Raw genomic sequence first — 23,411 nt, forward strand, 5'->3', positions numbered from 1 at the left:
TTATACATGAGTCACAGCGGTTACTGAATTATTCTGATGAACTGGAAGTGAAATAAGAACAGTTGAAGTCTCACAAGCCTGAAGGACAACATTAGACAACACAGTTGAATCTGTCTCTGGACCAGTTCCTGTGTTTATTTCATGTTCAGACCTGTGAGATTTCAATCAAGCAGTGCAGTAACCGACTGTCCATCATGAAGACAGATAATCCAATAATAATTGTTAAGAGGAATCAGAATTGTTTCATTCCTTACGATTGACATCCCTTTAGATAACATTACCAAATATTTAGCTTTATGCATTTGGCAGACGCTTTTATCCAAAGTGACTTACAGTGCATTCAATGTATGCATTTCATCAGCTGGTGTTACTCGTCCAATCTGTACCAGTCGAGTTACAGGAACCTTGTAGATGATCATGTTGAACCTTTACTGTATTTCTGGAAAACACTGAAGTACTCTCCTCTCTTCTTCTCCATGTAGAGAACAGGATCATTGGCTTCTCTGAACAGTTTGTGTTGGTCAGTGAAAGTCTTGTTTGATCTCTTACAGATAGAAAACACCAAATCCATGAAGAATTCATTCTTGAACACATATTTCACTGGTCTTTCCTGATGTTCAGTGAGTCTTGACTTTATATAGTCTGTGAGTTCATGAATCACACACGATCACACACACACACACACACACACACACACACACGATCGCACACACATACACACACACACACACACACACACACACACACACGCTCGCACAGAGATGCGCACGCACACACACACGATCGCACACACATACACACACACGCTCTCACACACACACACACACACTCACACCCACACACACACTTGTTGTGTTTCCATGTTTTATGGGGACTTTCCATAGACATAATGGTTTTTATACTGTACAAACTTTATATTCTATCCCCTAAACCTAACCCTACCCCTAAACCTAACCCTCACAGAAAACTTTCTGCATTTTTACATTTTCAAAAAACATAATTTAGTATGATTTATAAGCTGTTTTCCTCATGGGGACCGACAAAATGTCCCCACAAGGTCAAAAATTTCGGGTTTTACTATCCTTATGGGGACATTTGATCCCCACAAAGTGATAAATACACGCTCACACACACACACACACACACACACACACACTACACACACACACTCTATACACACACACACACACACACACTCTATACACACACATACACACTCTATACACACACACACACACACACACACACACACACACTCTCTCCACTGCGTATCGTAACACCTCAGGTGTGCATTATTTATAAACAATTCAACGGGCCGGAGTCAATTATTGTTTACATATGTAAGATTTATTTGTTCATATTCACCTTCAAGCGGCCGGTTTATTTATATTATATATTGTATTCTGTAATTAAAGAGCTTCTTAAACTGTTCTATTAGTTTATATTTATTAAAAGTATTTATTCAGACTCTCAATAGCATCTCGCTTTGAGTGCTTCTTCCACTCATGTGGAATCTGACCCAAGCCCTGGAACTTTTTATCATGATACTTTTCCAGATCTTTCTGGAATCTGCACACAAACCACTTCCAGTACGGCAGCTGAGAGAAGTCAGGAGTGATGCTCCACTTAGCATAATCATCTCCTGCTCTTCTGTATTCTTTGTATGGAAACCATTGACCTGATGATTTAAATGATTTATCACTTGTCACTACAGTTGTACAAAAATCAGCACGGAAATCCCGTGTTCTATCATAATGCCATCCGATCAGTCCATTGACTCGATGGAAAGGAACACTGTGATCTCCTTCATGGTCTTCTATTGTGTTGGTGCAGATTGCAGCACAGAAAGGACACTGAACCCAACAGCACTGACAGAAATGATCAATCAGAATCTCATCTGGTCTGTATTTACAGTCCAGCTTCAATTTAAAAGTTTCTGTACTGAATTTACTGCTTATGTCAGACATTACTGAAGGAAGTTCCTTTCTCATCACATCTTCTAAGAGTTTGAAATCATCAACACCATCATGACTCACTCCACTGAAGTCTTTAACAGAGAATATCAGCACATCTGAGAGCTTCTGTGTGAAACACTTCAACCACAAATCAACATCTCCACTGTTCACTTGAACATGTTCAGTAGATTCATGAACTGCTTTAACATCTCCACTGTTCACTTGAACATGTTCAGTAGATTCATGAGCTGCTTCAACATTTCCACTGTTCACTTGAACATGTTCAGTAGATTCATGAGCTGCTTCAACATCTCCACTGTTCACTTGAACATGTTCAGTAGATTCATGAGCTGATTCATCATCTCCACTGTTCACTTGAACATGTTCAGTAGATTCATGAGCCGCTTCAACATCTCCACTGTTCACTTGAACATGTTCAGTAGATTCATGAGCTGCTTCATCATCTCCACTGTTCACTTGAACATGTTCAGTAGATTCATGAGCCGCTTCAACATCTCCACTGTTCACTTGAACATGTTCAGTAGATTCATGAACTGCTTTAACATCTCCACTGTTCACTTGAACTGTCACGGTATTTAATCCTATGTCTCTTCCTTGTCTCGTGCCTTGTTCTTAGTGTGTGTTGTGTGGGTGCGTGAATGTGTGGGCGTGTTGTTTGTACCATGATTAGCGCTCTGCCGCAATCACTCCTCTCACCAGCTGTTACTCATTCCCATTCCCTTTAAATTCTCACCACTCTCTCATCTCCTTGTCAGATCGTTGTTTGTGATGTCCGGTGTTGTTCAGCTCTTCAGAGTTCCAGTCCAGTTCTCTCGTTGTCCCTGTTTAGGTGTCCTGTTTGCTGTTACCGGATTAGCCGTGTCTGTTCAACACTTCTCTTCACTCTTCTCACCACGATCATCTGACCATTGGAGACTCTACGCCACTAGACCATCACCCGGACTTTTCCCCTATCTTCTCAATTTGACTGTCAATAAACTAATTGTCAACTTGCAACTTGCTTCCTAGCTTCATTACGTCACAGAACGATCTGACCACAAGATGGAAGCAGCGAGTAACAATTCAGACAGCCTAGAAGAATTCGTGATGAACAGCAGACTTCGTATGGAGAACCAGGAGAAGAATCTCAATGACACGGCTCAGCTGTCCAGGCTCTAGTGGCGCAGGTGTCCGGACTCACCCAGCAAATTCAACTTCTGCGAGCTCCCACTGCGCCACCCGCACCGCTGATTCCTCAACCACCACCAGCGCCCCCTCCCAGTCGGAGCCCGCCTACCGGTTCCAGAGCTATATTCAGGTGAACCTAATTTTTGCCGAGCTTTTCTAACACGATGCTCAATGCATTTTTCTTTACAACCCAGAACATTCTGTGATGAAAGAACCAAGGTAAGCTTTTGTCCTGACGCTACTTTCTGGGAGAGCGGCCCTTTGGGGAACGGCGGTGTGGGAGAATCAAGATGAATGCTGCACCTCTTTTCAAGCACTCTCAGCGGAGATGAAGCGAGTTTTCGACCGTGCTGTCTCCGGTAGAGAGGCAGCCAGAGTGCTGGCCGACTTGCGTCAGGGGAGAGATCTGTATCAGACTTTTCTATCGAGTTCGGGCTAGCGGCGGAGAGCCAATGGAGCGAGGACGCAGTGGGACATGTTCCTGCATGGGCTGGCTGATCGCGTCCAAAAGGAGATATACGCCATGGATCTCCCCACCAAGCTAAGCGATTTGATCGCCTTGGCTTAGAGTGGGCGCAAGGTTATCCAGAATGGAACAGCGAGTACAAACCAACGCCCCTTGAGAGGATTAGGCGGTCAATGTTCTGGAGGCGGGGCAGCGTTCAGCCCGTCTGTGATCGAGCCCATGCAGGTGGGTCGAGCCCGGCTTTCCGGGAGGAGAAGGAAAGGCGGAGATCCCAGGGACTGTGTTTGTACTGTGGTGGTGCTGGACATTTTGCCTACAACTGTCCTTTAAAAGGATCCGCCCGATAGCAAGTATGAGGCTACTATCGGGTGGGATCTCCGCCGAGAAGACCTCATCCACATCTACCCTCCTTCCGGTAAGTCTTCAATGGTCTAATCACCGTCCACGACTGTCGAGCACTTCTGGATTCTGGGGCGAAGGAAATTTCATGGACTACACTTTTGCACTCAACCACCAAGTCCCCTCAAGTCTCTCACTCACCGGATCGCTGTTCACGCCCTCAATGGCCAGAAACTTCCCACCATTTCCCTAGCCACTGAAGACATCACTCTCGTCACGTCAGGCAATCACACCGAGACCATCTCCTTCTACATACTGGACACTCCTCTTGCCCCCATCGTCCTTGGTCATCCCTGGCTCACCCATCACAACCCTAAAGTGGACTGGCAGTCTAAGTCTGTGTCAGCGTGGAGCACTCAATGTCATAAGTCTTGTCTTGTTTCTGCCTGTTAGTCTGTTTTTGTCCCTGTTTTTCAGGAAGAGGCGGTGGATTTATCTAGCGTGCCCTGGAGTACCTGGACCTGAAGGAGGTGTTCAGTAAGTCTCGGTGACTTCTCTCCCTCCACATCGTCCCTATGACTGTGCCATAGAGTTATTGCCAGGTACATCTCCGCCTAAGGGCAAGTTATATTCACTCTCGATTCCAGAGAGGGAGGCTATGGAGAAATATATTTCTGATTCTCTAGCTAATGGATTCATCCGCCCTTCCTCTTCTCCAGCGGTGGGATTCTTTTTGTGGGGAAGAAGGATGGATCTCTGCGACCTTGCATTGATTACGGGGGCTGAACAACATCACGGTAAAGAATACTTATCCTCTACCGTTGATGTCTTCAGCTTTTGAGAGGTTGCAGGGAGCATCCATCTTCCACGAAATTGGATTTACGTAATGCTTATCATTTGGTCCGCATCAGGGAGGGATGAATGGAAAACCGCTTTTAACACCCCAGGGGTCACTTTGAATACTTGGTCATGCCGTTCGACTTGTCCAACTCCCCAGCGGTCTTCCAGGCACTCGTCAATGGCGTGCTGCGAGACATGGTTGATCAGTTCATATATGTTTACCTGGATGACATATTGATTTTTCTTCTTCTCTCCAGGAACATGTGCAGCACGTCCGGCTAGTGCTTCAGAGATTGCTAGAGAATGGGCTTTTGTCAAGGCGGAGAAATGCGCTTTTCATGCACAGTCTGTTCCTTTCTTAGGGTACATCGTGTCGGTTGAGGGAATGCGCATGGATCCTGAGAAGATCAAGGCTGTGGTAGATTGGCCAAGTCCAGAGTCTCGTAAGGCCCTACTGAGATTCCTGGGGTTCGCCAATTTCTACCGGCGTTTCATTCGCAATTTCAGTCAACTAGCCACACCTCTGACCGCCCTGACCTCCCCAGAACAACGTTCAGGTGGTCAGACGCAGCTGAGGCTGCGTTTGCCAAACTGAAAGGTTGCTTTGTTTCAGCCCCCATCCTGATAACCCCTGATCCATCACGTCAGTTCGTGGTGGAGGTCGATGCATCAGAGGTGGGGGTAGGCGCAGTGCTATCCCAGCGTTCTCCTTCAGACGACAAGATACACCCTTGCGCGTTTTTTCTCATCGCTTGTCCTCGGCCGAGCGTAATTATGACATTGGTAACAGAGAGTTGTTGGCAGTCAAGTTAGCTTTGGAGGAATGAGCCACTGGTTGGAGGGTTCGGGGTACCTTTTATCGCCTGGACCGATCACAAGAATTTGGAATATATTCGCACAGCTAAAAGATTAAACTCCAGGCAGGCTCGGTGGGCTCTTTTTTTCGGTCGCTTTGATTTTACTCTCTGCATCGCCCGGGTTCCAAGAACATCAAACCCGATTCTTTATCACGTATTTTTGATCACTCCGAACGCCCGTCTACTCCCGAGTGCATTTTACCAGAGACTCTATTCATCTCTACACTCACATGGGAGATCGAATCGAAGGTCAAGACGGCCTTAGAAGGGTAACGCTCCGGCTCGGTGCCCACCGAACCGCTTTGTTTGTGCCGGAGGGGTTACGGTCCAGCGTTATTCAGTGGGGACATTGTTCTAATGTGGCTTGTCATCCAGGAGTTAATCGAACTAAGTTTTTAGTCAAGCAACCATTCTGGTGGCCTTTGATGGTTCGTGGACGCTCACAGTTTTGTTTTGGCTTGCTCAGTCTGCGCTCACTGGTAAGAGTTCCAATCGACTCCCAGACGGGTTACTTCAACCGCTGCCGGTGCCATCGAGACCCTGGTCCCATATCGCTCTAGATTTTATCACCGCCTCCCACCCTCACAGGGACACACGGTAGTTTTAACCGTGGTGGACCGGTTCTCGGCGGCCCACTTCATTCCCTTGCCCAAATTACCCTCTGCCAAGGAGACAGCGGTGATTGTCATTGACCACGCCTTTCGCTACATGGCCTCCCGACAGATGTGGTCTCTGACAGAGGACCCCAATTTGTGTCCAAATTTTGGCGAGAATTTTGTAAATTACTGGGAGCTACTGTTAGTCTGTCCTCAGGGTTTCATCCCCAGAGCAATGGTCAATCTGAGCTGAGCCAACCAGGATCTGGAGAGAACGCTACGATGTTTGGTATCCAAGAATCCTTCCTCATGGAGTCAGCAACTGTCTTTTGTTGAGTACGCCCACAACACGCTACCAGTATCATCCACGGCCTATCTCCGCTTGAGTGTAGTGTAGGTTACCAGCCACCTATTTTTCCTAGTCTGGAATCTGAAGTCGCGGTCCCTCCGGCCACGCTTCGGCCCAGAGGTGTCACCAAGACTTGGACTAGGGCCCGGAGACTCTACTCCAAGTGGGGTCACGCACCAAGGCCAAAGCTGATCGCCACCGTCTAGGCCTCCCGTGATACGCCGTTGGTCAAAAAGTGTGGCTTTTACTAAGAACATTCCTCTACGCTCCGTGATCTAATAAACTTGCACCTAAATTTATTGGCCCGCTCGCTGTCACCAAGATCGTTAGTCCGGTGGCAGTCCGCCTCAACCTTCCTCCAGCTGCACAGGAGAATTCACCCCGTATTTCATGTATCCAAAATAAAACCCGCCTTTTATTCCCGCGATTAACTCGCCGGTTCGTTCCCCCACGCGACTCGTAGACGGGAACCTACTTATTCGGTCAACCGTATTCTGGACTCAAGACGGAGGGGACGCTGGATTTCAGTACCTGGTGGACTGGGAAGGTTACGGTCCGGAGGAGAGAGGTTGGGTACCGCCAGAGACATTCTGGATCACTCCCTTATCGATGACTACAATCGGCAGGTAGGAGCCTGGGAACGCCAGGAGGCGCTCCTAGGGGAGGGGTACTGTCACGGTATTTAATCCTATGTCTCTTCCTTGTCTCGTGCCTTGTTCTTAGTGTGTGTTGTGTGGGTGCGTGAATGTGTGGGCGTGTTGTTTGTACCATGATTAGCGCTCTGCCGCAATCACTCCTCTCACCAGCTGTTACTCATTCCCATTCCCTTTAAATTCTCACCACTCTCTCATCTCCTTGTCAGATCGTTGTTTGTGATGTCCGGTGTTGTTCGCTCTTCAGAGTTCCAGTCCAGTTCTCTCGTTGTCCCTGTTTCGTGTCCTGTTTGCTGTTACCCGGATTCGCCGTGTCTGTTCAACACTTCTCTTCACTCTTCTCACCACGATCATCTGACCATTGGAGACTCTGCGCCACTAGACCATCACCCCGGACTTTTCCCCTATCTTCTCAATTTGACTGTCAATAAACTAATTGTCAACTTGCAACTTGCTTCCTAGCTTCATTACGTCACATGAACATGTTCAGTAGATTCATGAACTGCTTTAACATCTCCACTGTTCACTTGAACATGTTCAGTAGATTCATGAACTGCTTTAACATCTCCACTGTTCACTTGAACATGTTCAGTAGATTCATGAGCTGCTTCATCATCTCCACTGTTCACTTGAACATGTTCAGTAGATTCATGAGCTGCTTCATCATCTCCACTGTTCACTTGAACATGTTCAGTAGATTCATGAGCTGCTTCAACATCTCCACTGTTCACTTGAACATGTTCAGTAGATTCATGAGCTGCTTCAACATCTCCACTGTTCACTTGAACATGTTCAGTAGATTCATGAGCTGCTTCAACATCTCCACTGTTCACTTGAACATGTTCAGTAGATTCATGAGCCGCTTCATCATCTCCACTGTTCACTTGAACATGTTCAGTGGATTCATGAGCCGCTTCAACATCTCCACTGTTCACTTGAACATGTTCAGTAGATTCATGAGCTGCTTCAACATCTCCACTGTTCACTTGAACATGTTCAGTAGATTCATGAGCCGCTTCATCATCTCCACTGTTCACTTGAACATGTTCAGTAGATTCATGAGCCGCTTCATCATCTCCACTGTTCACTTGAACTTGTTCAGTAGATTCATGAGCCGCTTCAACATCTCCACTGTTCACTTGAACATGTTCAGTAGATTCATGAGCTGCTTCAACATCTCCACTGATCACTTGAACATGTTCAGTAGATTCATGAGCCGCTTCATCATCTCCACTGTTCACTTGAACATGTTCAGTAGATTCATGAGCCGCTTCATCATCTCCACTGTTCACTTGAACATGTTCAGTAGATTCATGAGCCGCTTCAACATCTCCACTGTTCACTTGAACATGTTCAGTAGATTCATGAGCCGATTCAACATCTCCACTGTTCACTTGAACAAGTTCAGTAGATTCATGAGCCGCTTCAACATCTCCACTGTTCACTCGAACATGTTCAGTAGATTCATGAGCTGCTTCATCATCTCCACTGTTCACTCGAACATGTTCAGTAGATTCATGAGCTGCTTCATCATCTCCACTGTTCACTCGAACATGTTCAGTAGATTCATGAGCTGCTTCATCATCTCCACTGTTCACTTGAACATGTTCAGTAGATTCATGAGCTGCGTTCATGATCTTCTGCTGCAGGAGTTTGATGTTCTTCATCATTTTGGGCCGAACACTGACACTGAACTTATCAGTGATGTACTGACTGACTTCAGCTCTGATGAAACTCTTGAAGTGATCTCTGGGATGTTTAATGTAGTTCATGTATTTGTTAAAATCCTCCTCTTCTGCCAGTGTCTTCAGGATGTGTTTCTCCAGTTTAGATCTGTTTCCATTCAGTGATTGACAGTTTGTTCTCATTTCATCTGCTAAATCTCTGGCAGTGTTTTTGTAGACACTCTGTTCAATGGGATCTTTCAGTTTCTGACAGATGATCTCACCAAAAACAGCAGCTGATGAAGCACCTTTACAATATTTCTGGAAAACACTGAAGTACTCTCCTCTCTTCTTCTCCATGTAGAGAACAGGATCATTGGCGTCTCTGAACAGTTTGTGTTGGTCAGTGAATGTCTTGTTTGATCTCTTACAGATAGAAAGCACCAAATCCATGAAGAATTCATTCTTGAACACATATTTCAATGGTCCTTTTTGATGTTTTATTAATCTTGCCTTGATGTAATCTATCAGTTGTTGAATGTAGCTGATGTTGTAGCCCATCTTTGAAATGTTAAATGACAGGATCTTTTTGTCTGTCTCATGAGCAATTTCACAGACTAACGATCTTATTTGTGTTTTATCCTCTTTAGACAGAGCAACACCAAACATCTCTTTTGCTCCTCTGTAGAGATTTCTAGCAGGTCCTGTAAATCCACTGGATTTCTTTAACTGTACATAATCTGAATAACTCGGAACACAGAAAATATCCCTGTTCTCCCTCCAGTGATCTGCAGGAGAACTTTCATAGATTTCACTGAAGAGTTGTTTCACATCTCTTAATATGTCAATGTCTTTGATTGTAGGAGTGTCTCCGATTATCTTCTTCACATGCTGTTCCCAAAAGCAATCAAACTCTTTCTTCAGTGTTTCTTCATCATTTGCTTTGTCTTTGAGTGTTAAGGCGAGTGTTTTGCTCTTTTCAAACAGAGTGTTTTCATGATGTGTCCTCTGAGCATCAATCTCTTTCTTCAGATCTCGCTGTTGAAGAATCTCGTTTAATTTTCTCTTTGTTTCTCTCACAATGTTTTCTTGAACATCTTCCATTTTTAATTCAAATGAAGTTTTCCACTGAATCAGAATTTCTTTATCTTTGTCTTTCTCAAAAAAATCTGACATTGACTGGTTCACTTCTTCTCTCTTTTCTTTTAATTCTCTTTGAAGATTTGATTCATAAACCTCATGAATTGCTTCATTTTCTATTTTGTTGTGTAGCTTGTGTTCAGTCTCCAGCATGGCACTCCGAAGACTCCAGGTCCACTTGCTGTATTCTGTCTCCAGTTTCCTGTATGTTGAAATCTCCAGAGAATTTCTGAAGCTGAACACAAATCGTTCATTCAGTAAAGCTTCCCAGAGATCTTGAATACGTACTTTTAGGTCTGCCAGCATCATGCCATTTGATTTAGATGCATGAGAAATAACAGATTCCTTTAACTTTTGAATATTTTCACAGTAGTTTGGGTTTGGTGGTGCCATTGGTGGGCTTCCCTCCCACAGCTGTGAAAAATATTTTACATCCTTCCATATATCAAAATGAATGACATCACTGAATCTTTCTGCATCACAGACTTCCTCTTTAGCAGCAAGTTTTGTCATTTCATCCAGTTTCTCCAACAGTCGTCTCCTTCCCTCCATGTTTCTGTGACGTCTGAAACATTCTGATGCACAAACATGCAGCTGGGATTCAGTCTGACCTTCTTCATCCTCAGGAAGGCCTGAACAACAATCTGAAGAGTCTCCTGCATCTCAGAGGAGTTTTCTCCAAAGATGTTGATCAATGTCAGATGCCCAAGACCCACAACAAATGTGGCCAGTTCATTGTCATGAAGTCTCGTTGATCTTCCATTCAGTTCTAGAGCATGAAGTCCTTCAGTATCAACCACCAGAATATAGTCAAACTTCAGCTGTGCTTTCATCTCCTCTGACACTCTGACCAGCTGCATGAAAGCTCCTCTGGTGCACCTGCCAGCACTGACGGCAAACTGCAGTCCAAACATGGCATTCAACATGGTGGATTTCCCAGAGCTCTGAACCCCTAAAACTGACAGCACAAACACTCTCTGGTCTCCCAGTTTCTCCTTGAGTTCATCTAGAACAGCAGAGATCCAGATCAGAGGAACATGAGCAGCATCTCCATCCATCAGCTCCAGAGGAAATCCAGAGATCATCATCTCTGCTGCGAGACTCGGGAGAGAAGAGAAGTGAAACTGCAGACCTTCCTTGTTCTTCTTCACAGATGAACATGATTCATAGATCTGACCGATCTCTCTCAGGATGTGCTCCAAACCAAACACTGAATCTTGAATCTCTTTTGAAATCCTGTCAAGATCTGATTGTTCATCTGTCAGCTTAGATTTATCATTACTGTCTTTCAATACCCTGAGCAAAGACCACTTTTCATCATACTTGTGATAAAGAACAGAAAGGCTGTCTGAGGTGAATTCATCCAAGAGGATTCTGAGCCATTTCCGAAAATAAATCTTAATTATGTTCTCATTTCTATTCATCCTTTGAGCTGGTGAATATAATTCCATAATAAAGAGCTTCATTGAGTCACTAAGGCTAGATCCATGCTGCTGTTCACGAATTTTCTTCATGTCAGTTTTCTTTCTACTTATCTCCATTTCTAGTTCATCCCCTCGGGGTCGATGTAGTTCTTTGTTCTTCTGACACCACTGATGCCACAGTTTTCCCTGACAGGGCAGAAATGATTCTTTGATTTTTGTCAGATCTTTATTCTCCAGTAATCTCATCATCTGTTGTGCTGCTTCTTTTCCTCTCCTGCAGTCTTCATCATCATCTTCATCTACTCTGATACCTGAGTGTTTGGACACATCTTCAAGTCTGAAAATGGAAGATGATTCTGAAGAGACTGAGAGACAATCATTTATAGCTCTTCTGATTTCCTCAGATACATCTGACAGATTTATGTGTTTCAAACCAATTTTGAATTTCCCTTTCTCCATCTCAATGACAGTAGATTCATCTTCAGCAAAAAGGCAAATGAGTGGCTTTTTGTCTTTGTAAAGATTTGACAACTTTGCAAAGCTTCTATCTTGTTCATCAAGACATTCTAAAACAGCAACATTGACTGAGGACATTTCCATCAGGATCTGCAGCTGTTTCTCATGGTCTCCTGCATCTCCATGTAGATTACAGAACGCAACACAGTCAGTAAATGTATCTGTGTTTTTTCCAGATGGACAGTACCAGGCGATCTCCACCACTCCATCCATCAGTGCTCTGGTTCTGCTGCTGCCTGGGCAGTTCCTGTGGAAGAACGTGTTGTGTTTCTCATTGATCAGACTGTTCATCAGCTGAGACTTGGATGAGGACACTGAGCCAAACCTGAAGAAACACACCATTGGAGTTTCTGCCTTACAGACTGACTGGACTTTACTGATGATTTTACGTGTATCATCAAATGTCTTCCAGCTCTTGTTGATTTGTCTGAATGTCCAGAGAGGAAACTCAATGTGTTGTGTGAATGGATCAGGTACAAGCAGAGGCAGAGCATACTGACACTGAGACAGTTTAGTCACCATCAGCTGCTTCAGGAAACTATCAGCACAATGAAACACGGCCATCTGAACATCCATTGGTTGAACTGGGTCTGATGTACTTGCTTACTTGTTAGGCAAAGACATTATTTTGAAAAAATCATCCTCATGTTTAAAGGAATCACAGCTGGCCAGTTGAGTGTGATCTTCCTCATTGGTCTTTGAAAACTGCCATGGAATGATGAGGAACTGGTTTCCTTGTTTTTCATTTTCCCACACCGTTCTTTTGAGTTGTGCTTGCAGCTATGTAAAGTGCTAAATGATTACTTTCGGGCGTTTCTCGTTCTCAACCTGTCAAACAGTTACTGCTGTGGGTTCAGGTTTACGAAGGACTCTTGAGTAAAGTATTTTGACATTGGTGAAGGGACAGATTATACCACAAACATTTGAGGCAAACATGGTCTAAAACTGGAATATTTCACTTACAGGCCGGATGTTTCAGGGGTTTACTGTAGGAGTGTATTGGCACTGTCACACTTCTTGGTACTGCTATTAAGATTGCACGCTTTGCATGTTTTTGCTGTTGTTTCCCAACAACTATCATTTGTGGTATCAACTGTGTTTTCGGGGGCTTGGTCTTGAGAACTTTCACCATTGGTCCATGATGGACAGGGTGTCAGTCTCACTTCCTCAACCTTTCTGTTACGAACTGTGTAAAAGGCCACAATTGCACAAATAAAATTACAATTTCTTACTAAAATCAATTAAATTACTAAAAAGGTTTAGGCAGATTGCTTGTGACCTGAGACATTTAATATTATAATAATATATTAGCATTTCCATAAATCATATGTTTCTCAATATTTTGAATCCATTTTACTATCACAGCATATCTAGTTCCTAGTTCCTTGAAAATGTTAATCCTAAAAAGCCTAAATCTTAGACATGTCAGCAGTCCTTTTAAATGTATAACCTAATTGAGATTGTAATAAATACTGAGTAAGTGACAGTCAGAGAGTAAATTACATTTTATAAAGTAAATGTAGATATTGTACATTTACATAATAATTTTATTCAATATAAAACAAATGCATTTTATGAAGAATAGACTTTAATTGTGAAATCAGACATAATGTAAACACAAGCAAAAGCAAGTTGATATAGAAATAATGAAATATTAATAATTGTATGATTCCCATAAAAATGCTTTCATGTTTGCATATAAGTGTTAAGGAAACAAAATCCCATCCAACGACTGATAATGAGAGACATCTTCTGTTTCCGTACTCATCCTCACCTGACTGACTGTTGTCTTCTCACCATTGGCCACCCCGTGAAATTAAAGGTTTGAATTGCATTTACATTAATATGTTTAATTTTCATTAAAATAAAATAGGACACAGTCATTCCCACAACCTAAAAACACAATGAAGTCTGAGAGTGAAACACTCGTTCTTTGAGAAAAGAAGAACTGTCTAAGAAAATGATTCATAAATCTGAAAGCCAATTTCATAACCACATCAATATAATGAATTCATAATATGCACACATTTACTCATTGTATTATGCCTGATAGGCTGAAAACTGCTTGTTAATGTTATCTTTTAACATTCACAATGTGACATAAAATAAAATACAGAATATGTGTGAATTTCACAAAAGATAAAACAAATTGCATCCTTGGAAATTACTGTCAGTCAGTCATTTCTATCGTAAAATAATGGGCAAATAGTTTAATGTCAAAGAGTGTAGCTATTTAACTCTTAGAATGACACTCTTAAACTGAACTGCTGACTTGGGCTAATGTGGAGCACACTTAAATTAAACCATTGTGTAATCCTTGCAACAATTTAATGACAATTAGACTGTAGTGCGTAATGGACTACACAGGACAGCGACAATATTATCTACAATATTATTCCCCTAATCACATTGTCTATTGTGGTTATGGCCCTGAAACCAATTGGTCACTCGTAGCAAATAGAGCAACTGATAACACTCAAAAAATATATAGCTAAAATCGCGCTTTTTAGTGAGAAAACTAACTAGCTATACGTAAGCCCTCTAAATGATAAAATCACTTCAAATAGCGTGCACTGGTAATGACTAAATCACATTGTCATTGAAACAAGAGATATTGATAGAGCTTAATAAAATGTGGAATAGAAACTCATTTTATGTAACTATTAGATAAATCATCTACAGTACTGTGCAAAAGTTTTAGGTTACACAGTGAGGATGTCTTCAGAAGTAATGCCATTGTAACGTTAAGTGCAGGACAAAAAGACCAAAGAGCAGAAGTCACAAAGTCATTAATGCACCTTCACGCAGAGAGTAGTGTGTGCGTCAGTGGAGTGTGTGCGTCGTGGATGTCAGGAGGAGCTTGGCAAAATCCTCTGTAGAAGCTTGGCGAGGAGTAGGTGTCCAGCGGACAATAATAGCAACAGCTGATCTGTTGATCCCCGGCACGCGGTCATAGACCGGAATTCTTTTGTGGATTGTCAGGCTGAACTCAGCGAAGACTGGAAGGCAAACCACAACCCGAACAACAGAATGACAAAACAGGACCAGCTATACTAGGAGAGTGAGGATAGTACTCAACATAGATTAATAATCCTGCATAGAATCAGAGAAACATGAGCGCTAATGTAGGGAGTGCAATCAGTGCCACCATGATCGGTGCCACCCTGAGAACAATGAATGGAAACCCTGATTATGCCAGTCGAGGGCACTTGCGAAACATGAAGGAGAGAAAATAACAAAACAAACCTGCTGGCTTACCAGAACAGTGACAGCCATAAACAGTTTTATGTCTCAATTGCTTCTGTCTCTTCCTGTAATCTCAGACTGACTCGATGTTCAGTGGGGGGCTCTGCGGGGGCCATAACATCTGTTCTATTTGCTTCTTTTCTATTTGCTAAAGGTTAAATTTGCACAGTACTGTAATTTCTTTGAATCAGACACTTATAAGAGTCTAATTAGATGTATTTGTCCAAACTCTCAATGGCCTCTTTTTTTGAATATTCTCTCCATTCTTGTGGAATCTCACCATTCCCCTCAAATGCTTTCATATAGTATTTTTCCAGATCTTTCTGGAATCTGCACACAACCCACTTCCAGTACGGCAGCTCAGAGAAGTCAGCGGTGATGCTCCATTTTGCATAATCTCCTCCTGCTTTTCTGTATTCTCTCCAGAGGACTGTATCTGAGACATTTGAACAAAAAGATCGATCACTTGCTACTGCTGATGTGCAAATGCTTATACACAAGTGTGTTGTACGCTGGTAAATCATCCCATTTAGTCCAACATAACGATGGAAAGGAACACTGTGATCTCCTTCATGGTCTTCTATTGTGTTGGTGCAGATGGCTGCACAGAAAGGACACTGAGCCCAACAGCACTTACAGAAATGATGATTAAGGATCTCATCTGACCTGTACTTGTGGTCCAGATTTACTGGAAAAGTCTCTGTACTGAATTCACTGCTTATGTCAGATATTACTGGAGGAAGTTCCTTTCTCATCACATCTTCTAGAAGTTTGAAATCATCAACACCATCATGACTCACTCCACTGAAGTCTTTTACAGAGAATATCAGCACATCTGAGAGCTTCTGTGTGAAACACTTCAACCACAAATCAACATTTCCACTGTTCACTTGAACATGTTCAGTGGATTCATGAGCTGCTTCATCATCTCCACTGTTCACTTGAACATGTTCAGTAGATTCATGAGCCGCTTCATCATCTCCACTGTTCACTTGAACATGTTCAGTAGATTCATGAGCCGCTTCAACATCTCCACTGTTCACTTGAACATGTTCAGTAGATTCATGAGCCGCTTCAACATCTCCACTGTTCACTTGAACATGTTCAGTAGATTCATGAGCCGCTTCAACATCTCCACTGTTCACTTGAACATGTTCAGTAGATTCATGAGCCGCTTCATCATCTCCACTGTTCACTTGAACATGTTCAGTAGATTCATGAGCCGCTTCAACATCTCCACTGTTCACTTGAACATGTTCAGTAGATTCATGAGCTGCTTCAACATCTCCACTGTTCACTTGAACATGTTCAGTAGATTCATGAGCTGCTTCAACATCTCCACTGTTCACTTGAACATGTTCAGTGGATTCATGAGCCGATTCAACATCTCCACTGTTCACTTGAACATGTTCAGTAGATTCATGAGCTGCTTCAACATCTCCACTGTTCACTTGAACATGTTCAGTAGATTCATGAGCTGCTTCATCATCTCCACTGTTCACTTGAACATGTTCAGTAGATTCATGAGCTGCTTCATCATCTCCATTGTTCACTTGAACATGTTCAGTAGATTCATGAGCAGCTTCAACATCTCCACTGTTCACTTGAACATGTTCAGTAGATTCATGAGCTGCGTTCATGATCTTCTGCTGCAGGAGTTTCATGTTCTTCATCATCTTGGGCCGAACACTGACACTGAACTTATCAGTGATGTACTGACTGACTTCAGCTCTGATGAAACTCTTGAAGTGATCTCTGGGATTCTGAATGTAGTTCATGTATTTGTCAAAGTTCTCCTCTTCTGCCAGTGTCTTCAGGATGTGTTTCTCTAGTTTAGATCTGTTTCCATTCAGTGATTCACAGTTTGTTCTCATTTCATCTGCTAAATCTCTGGCAGTGTTTTTGTAGACACTCTGTTTAATGGGATCTTTCAGTTTCTGACAGATGATCTCACCAAAAACAGCAGCTGATGATGCACCTTTACAATATTTCTGGAAAACACTGAAGTACTCTCCTCTCTTCTTCTCCATGTAGAGAACAGGATCATTGGCTTCTCTGAACAGTCTGTGTTGGTCAGTGAATGTCTTGTTTGATCTCTTACAGATAGAAAACACCAAATCCATGAAGAATTCATTCTTGAACACATATTTCACTGGTCCTTCCTGATGATCAATGAGTCTTGACTTTATATAGTCTGTGAGTTCTTGAATGTAGCTTTTGTTGTAGCCCATCTTTGAAATGTTAAATGACTGGATCTTTTTGTCTGTCTCATGAGCAATTTCACAGACTAACGATCTTATTTGTGTTTTATCCTCTTTAGACAGAGCAACACCAAACTTCTCTTTTGCTCCTCTGTAGAGATTTATAACATGTCCTGTAATTCCACTGGATTTCTTTAACTGTACATAATCTGAATAACTCGGCACACAGAAAATATCCCTGTTCTCTGTCCAGTGATCTACAGGAGCACTTTCATAGATGTCACTGAGGAGTTTTTTCACATCTCTTAATATGTCAATGTCTTTGATTTGAGGAGTGTCTCTGATGATCTTCTTCACATGCTGTTCCCAAAAGCAATCAAACTCTTTCTTCAGTGTTTCTTCATCTTTTGCTTTGTCTTTGAGTGTTAAGGCGAGTGTTTTGCTCTTTTCAAAGAGAGTGTTTTCATGATGTGTCTTCTGAGCATCAATCTCTTTCTTCAGATCTCGCTGTTGAAGAATCTCATTTAATTTCCTCTTTGTTTCTCTCACAATGTTTTCTAGAAGCTCTTTAATTTTGATTTCAAAGGAAGCTTTCCACTGAATTACTACATCAGCATCAGTGTCTTTCTCAAAGAACTCAGACATTGAGTTTTTCACTTCTTCACCTTTCTCTTTCAGTTCTCTTTGAAGATGTGCTTCATCAACCTCATGAATTGTTTCATTTTCTATTTTGTTTTGTAGTTTGTTCTCAATTTCCAGCATGGTCCTCCGGAGACTCCAGGTCCACTTGCTGTATTCAGTCTCCAGTTTTCTGTATGCTGAAATCTCCAGAGAATTTCTGAAGCTGAACACAAATCGTTCATTCAGTAAAGCCTCCCAGAGATCTTGAATACGATCTTTCAGATGTGTCAACATCATGCCATCTGATTTTGAGGCATGAGAAATAATAGTTTTCTTTAGATCTTGAACATTTTCACAGTAGTTTGGGTTTGGTGGTGCCATTGGTGGGCTGCCCTCCCAGAGTTGTGCAAAATACTTCACATCCTTCTGTAGATCAAATTCAATGACATCACTGAATCGTTCTGCATCACTGACTTCTTCTTTAGCAGCAAGTTTTGTCATTTCATCCAGTTTCTCCTGCAGTCGTCTCCTTCCCTCCATGTTTTTCTCTCCAGCTGTGACGTCTGAAACATTCTGATGCACAAACATGCAGCTGGGATTCAGTCTGACCTTCTTCATCCTCAGCAAGGCCTGAACAACAATCTGAAGAATGTCCTGCATCTCAGAGGAGTTTTCTCCAAAGATGTTGATCAATGTCAGATGCCCAAGACCCACAACAAATGTGGCCAGTTCATTGTCATGATGTCTCGTTGATCTTCCAGTCAGTTCTAGAGCACGAAGTCCCTGAGTATCAACCACCAGAATATAGTCAAACTTCAGCTGTTTAATCTTTCTCATCTCCTCTGACACTCTGACCAGCTGCATGAAAGCTCCTCTGGTGCACCTGCCAGCACTGACGGCAAACTGCAGTCCAAACATGGCATTCAACATGGTGGATTTCCCAGAGCTCTGAACCCCTAAAACTGACAGCACAAACACTCTCTGGTCTCCCAGTTTCCTGATGAGTTCATCTAGAACCGCAGAGATCCAGATCAGAGGAACATGAGCAGCATCTCCATCCATCAGCTCCAGAGGAAATCCAGAGATCATCATCTCTGCTGCAAGACTCGGGAGAGAAGAGAAGTGAAACTGCAGACCTTCCTTGTTCTTCTTCACAGATGAACATGATTCATAGATCTGACCGATCTCTCTCAGGATGTGCTCCAAACCAAATGTTGCGGCCTGAAGCTCCTCAGATATTCTCTCAAGTTCTCTTTGTTCATCTGTCATCTTAGATTTATCATTACTCTCTTTCAATACCCTGAGCAAAGACCACTTTTCATCATACTTGTGATGAAGAACAGAAAGGCTGTCTGAGGTGTATTCATCCAAGAGGATTCCAAGCCATTTCAGAAAATAAATCTTAATTATGTTCTCATTTCTATTCATCCTTTGAGCTTGTGAATATAATTCCATAATAAAGAGCTTCATTGCGTCACTAAGGCCAGATCCATGCTGCTGTTCACGAATTTTCTTCATGTCAGTTTTCTTTCTGCTTATCTCCATTTCTAGTTCATCCCCTTGAGGTCGATGTAGTTCTTTGTTCGTCTGACACCACTGATGCCACAGTTTTCCCTGACAGGGCAGAAATGATTCTTTGATTTGTGTCAGATCTTTATTCTCCAGTAATCTCATCATCTGCTGTGCTGCTTCTTTTCCTCTCCTGCAGTCTTCATCATCATCTTCATCTACTCTGATATTTGAGTGTTTGGACACATCTTCAAGTCTGAAAATGGAAGATGATTCTGAAGATGAGAGACAATCATTTATAGCACTTCTGATTTCATCAGACACATCTGCCTGGTTTCGGTCTTTCAATCCAATTTTGAATTTTCCTTTATGTGTTTCAATGACAGTAGATTCATCTTCAGCAAAAAGGCAAATGAGTGGATTTGTAGCTTCGTAGAGATTTTTTACTTTGATCATGTTTTTGTCATTCCTTTCAAGTTGTGGTAGAATAACAACATTGACTGAGGACATTTGAGTTAAGATCTGCAGCTGTTTCTCATTGTCTCCTGCATCTCCATGTAGATTACAGAACGCAACACAGTCAGTAAATGTATCTGTGTTCTTTCCAGACGGGCAGTACCAGGCGATCTCCACCACTCCATCCATCAGTACTCTGGTTCTGCTGCTGCCTGGGCAGTTCCTGTGGAAGAACGTGTTGTGTTTCTCATTGATCAGACTGTTCATCAGCTGAGACTTGGATGAGGACACTGAGCCAAACCTGAAGAAACACACCATTGGAGTTTCTGCCTTACAGACTGACTGGACTTTACTGATGATTTTACCTGTATCATCAAATGTCTTCCAGCTCTTGTTGATTTGTCTGAATGTCCAGAGAGGAAACTCAATGTGTTGTGTGAATGGATCAGGTACAAGCAGAGGCAGAGCATACTGACACTGAGACAGTTTAGTCACCATCAGCTGCTTCAGGAAACTATCAGCACAATGAAACATGGCCATCTGAACATCCATTGAGTGAACAGGGTCTGATTTGCTTGATTGCTTGTTAGACAAAGACATTACTTTGAAAAAATCACCCTCATGTTTAGATGAATCACAGATGGCTGGTTGAGTGTGATTTTTCTCATTGGTCTTTTTAACAGTAATGTATCTTGCTCTGTAGTTCATCATCAGTAGTTTGTGTAGAAAAGTCTGAGCCAGCTCTTCTTCAGCACAAGACTCATGAGACTGTAATGAACCTGCAGTTATCTGAAGAACATCAGCAGCTCTCAGTTTAGTGTGACTGTGATCAAGATGAAGTCTGTGAAAGAGATCGTTTCCATTGAGTCTCTTTCCTACTGCTGTTTTGGTCTGTAAAATAAATATCACAGAATTGCTCAGAGATGACAGTGAGTTAAACAGAATAAACATGTATGTATATATTGTTCTCCTAAGTGAGTAAATACATCGGTTTAATTATAAAAACAGTTCATTTTTATTTCTCTGTACAAGAATATTCAGACAGTTTCACTTTGTAATTAAGATCAGCTATTACACTTGCCACATCAGGTCAAGTCAACTAAAGGTCTATTCACATCAGAAAAGCAAATTTACTCTTGAACAGCAGGTGGCACATAACGAAAAGCAACATCCTGTGACATTCTTCTATCACAGAAGAGGCAGAGAAGAAGAAAGACAAACAGTATTTATGGGGTGCTTCTCATTTCTGAAATTATGCATCCTTGTTTCCTTTCCTCGTTTCCTTGCTCCACCCACTTTAAAGGATGGAAGGAAACGAGAACAGAGGAATTGAAGGAAGATGTTTTTGTCAAATGTCCTGTTCACTCACGGGTCACTTCAGAGCGCCGTCTCTGCGCCGCTGCATTACATCAGAGCACTTTCCATTATATTGTTAAAACATGATTAATGTATATTTTAATTATAAAACCCAATAATTTAAGATGCACAGTTAAAGTATGTGACAATTGTGGTCTATTTAAACCACAAAGGTGAAGCAAGGTGTGTCAGATGTGAAGGGGGAGGAGAATTTGTGAGTACATCAGGTGCTTTGAACAAAACGTCTTCGGCATAGGAAGCTCCCGTGTTTACTCGCTCAACCTTCCTCTGATCCATCCTTCATGATGGTAGACTTTGATTGGTTTCTGGGTCACGGGCTCAAGGATGGAGGAGTTTAGGAAGGAGGAAATTAGGAAGTAAAATGTAGGGAATGAGAAGCACCCACAGGTTTGCAAAGTTCTGAAGTCGAGGTTTTTTTTGTGTTTTATTTTTTTGTAAAACATTCAATGAAGGAACGCAAAATGTATCTCATCATCATCATCAGCAGCAGCAGCAGAAATCAGGATGAGTTTGTTAGTGTTCTGTTAAGCAGAAAGACAAAAAGCTGACAATACTGGGTACATCCCATAGTGGAGAGAAAAGAGGAGGAGTTTCACAAACTTATCCAAGAATTAAAGTTTTACCACAAGCGTTTTTGTCTGTATTTTAGGATGTCCATTAACACATTTGAGTTACTCCCTCATTGTTGAAAGAAGAAACAAACAACAGCAAACCCACAGATCCAGAGCGGCGTTTGGTCTTGAGTTTATTTACATCTTTGTTTAAAATTGTCGCAGAATTTTTTTTTGTGCATGAGCGCCCTCAACCTACAGGATTTTGTAGCTGCAGTAGCTCGGGACACATGACTGAAAGCTCTTATCTCATTGGACGGCCAGTTTTCCTCAGACTCGATGAATAAAGTGGATGCTTTGTCAGACCCGGTGTGAATAGCACCTTTTGAATTCATTGTTCCTATTCAAATGCTCTGTCAGAACGAAAATTCCCACTGGAAAAAACTGATTTGGTGTAAATGGGCCTTAACACTAGAAGCGCCGAGCTTCCGGTCATCTGATCAATGTGCTTTAAGAAAAAACAAATCTTTGCACTCGATCAAATTCCAGGGCCCTACTTTCTTGATTTTTCCTAGATATTTGAGTTTTATCGCCCAGTGCGCTTACATTTTCAAAATCGCGCCAGGAAAAGCTAGTTTAAAGGTATTTTGCTTCTAATTCTGTGAATTGACGGCCGCGGCATGTTTATTTGTGCTGTTCAAAGCTGCAATTCTCTTTTCTCCCAGCAGATGGTTCACTGTAGTCCTACAATACATTTGTATGCATGTGTGTAGCATATATTGTAAATATTGTATATATATGCATATAAATGTAAAGTGTATTATTTTATAATTATATATATATATATACACACACACACACATATATTGAAAATATAGTGAGTAGGCCTATAGTCTGCATGTTTTTTCACCGCAGTGAAAATGTTGTTTCTGAAATTCATGGATAGCCACAAACATGGATTGAGGCAGAATATTTTGTTAGATAAAAACATGTTGTGAATTTTGGAAATGACTACATCTATCTTTTTCAATACATTTTGCCTTTTGGACTTTACAACGCTCTGGAGTTATTGGAAATGTTTGGATCTCATGAATCGGAAACACTGGAACCACTGGAATCAAAATCCACCAATAAATGAATCTGTTATATTAATGATAAACACAAGGACATGACATTTTAAATTCTAATGAATGTGAAAAGTATTAGTTCATCAGTAGAAATGTATGGTAATTTAACAAACTTCTCCATATTCAATAATAAACCACGAATCGTGTTATTTGAAGAACATCAACAGCTCTCAGTTTAGTGTGATTGTGATGAAGTCTGTGAAAGAGATGATCTGTCTGTGCGCTCATAAGTTTTAGTTTTCTGCTTTCTATTCCAAGATCCTCTACAGTTTTCTGTGAAACATATAGAATAATGTTAAAGATGTACTGCTTGAAAACAAATATAGACTTGTGGAG

The 23,411-nt window shown here is 41.9% G+C and overlaps 2 protein-coding genes across 2 annotated transcripts in view; both read right to left on the bottom strand.

The window, feature by feature from the left end:
• Positions 1 to 1,448: 1,448 nt before the first annotated feature.
• On the bottom strand, positions 1,449 to 13,119 carry LOC127648201 (interferon-induced very large GTPase 1-like). Its single transcript, XM_052132784.1, is given in 4 exon segments — positions 1,449 to 2,134; positions 8,850 to 10,607; positions 10,610 to 12,589; positions 12,951 to 13,119. Coding segments are annotated over 4 exon segments (4,593 nt in total).
• A 449-nt stretch (positions 13,120 to 13,568) lies between these two features.
• The window catches only part of LOC127648264 (interferon-induced very large GTPase 1-like), a 33,438-nt gene continuing 23,595 nt past the window's right edge, over positions 13,569 to 23,411 (bottom strand). The window contains exon 4 of the mRNA XM_052132848.1: positions 13,569 to 20,911. Coding sequence (XP_051988808.1) covers positions 15,443 to 20,911 — 5,469 coding nt within the window. The 3' untranslated portion in view covers positions 13,569 to 15,442. The remainder of the gene's footprint in view (positions 20,912 to 23,411) is intronic.

This window comes from Xyrauchen texanus, chromosome 8 (genome assembly GCF_025860055.1).
Source record: "Xyrauchen texanus isolate HMW12.3.18 chromosome 8, RBS_HiC_50CHRs, whole genome shotgun sequence".
NCBI classification, from domain to species: domain Eukaryota; kingdom Metazoa; phylum Chordata; class Actinopteri; order Cypriniformes; family Catostomidae; genus Xyrauchen; species Xyrauchen texanus.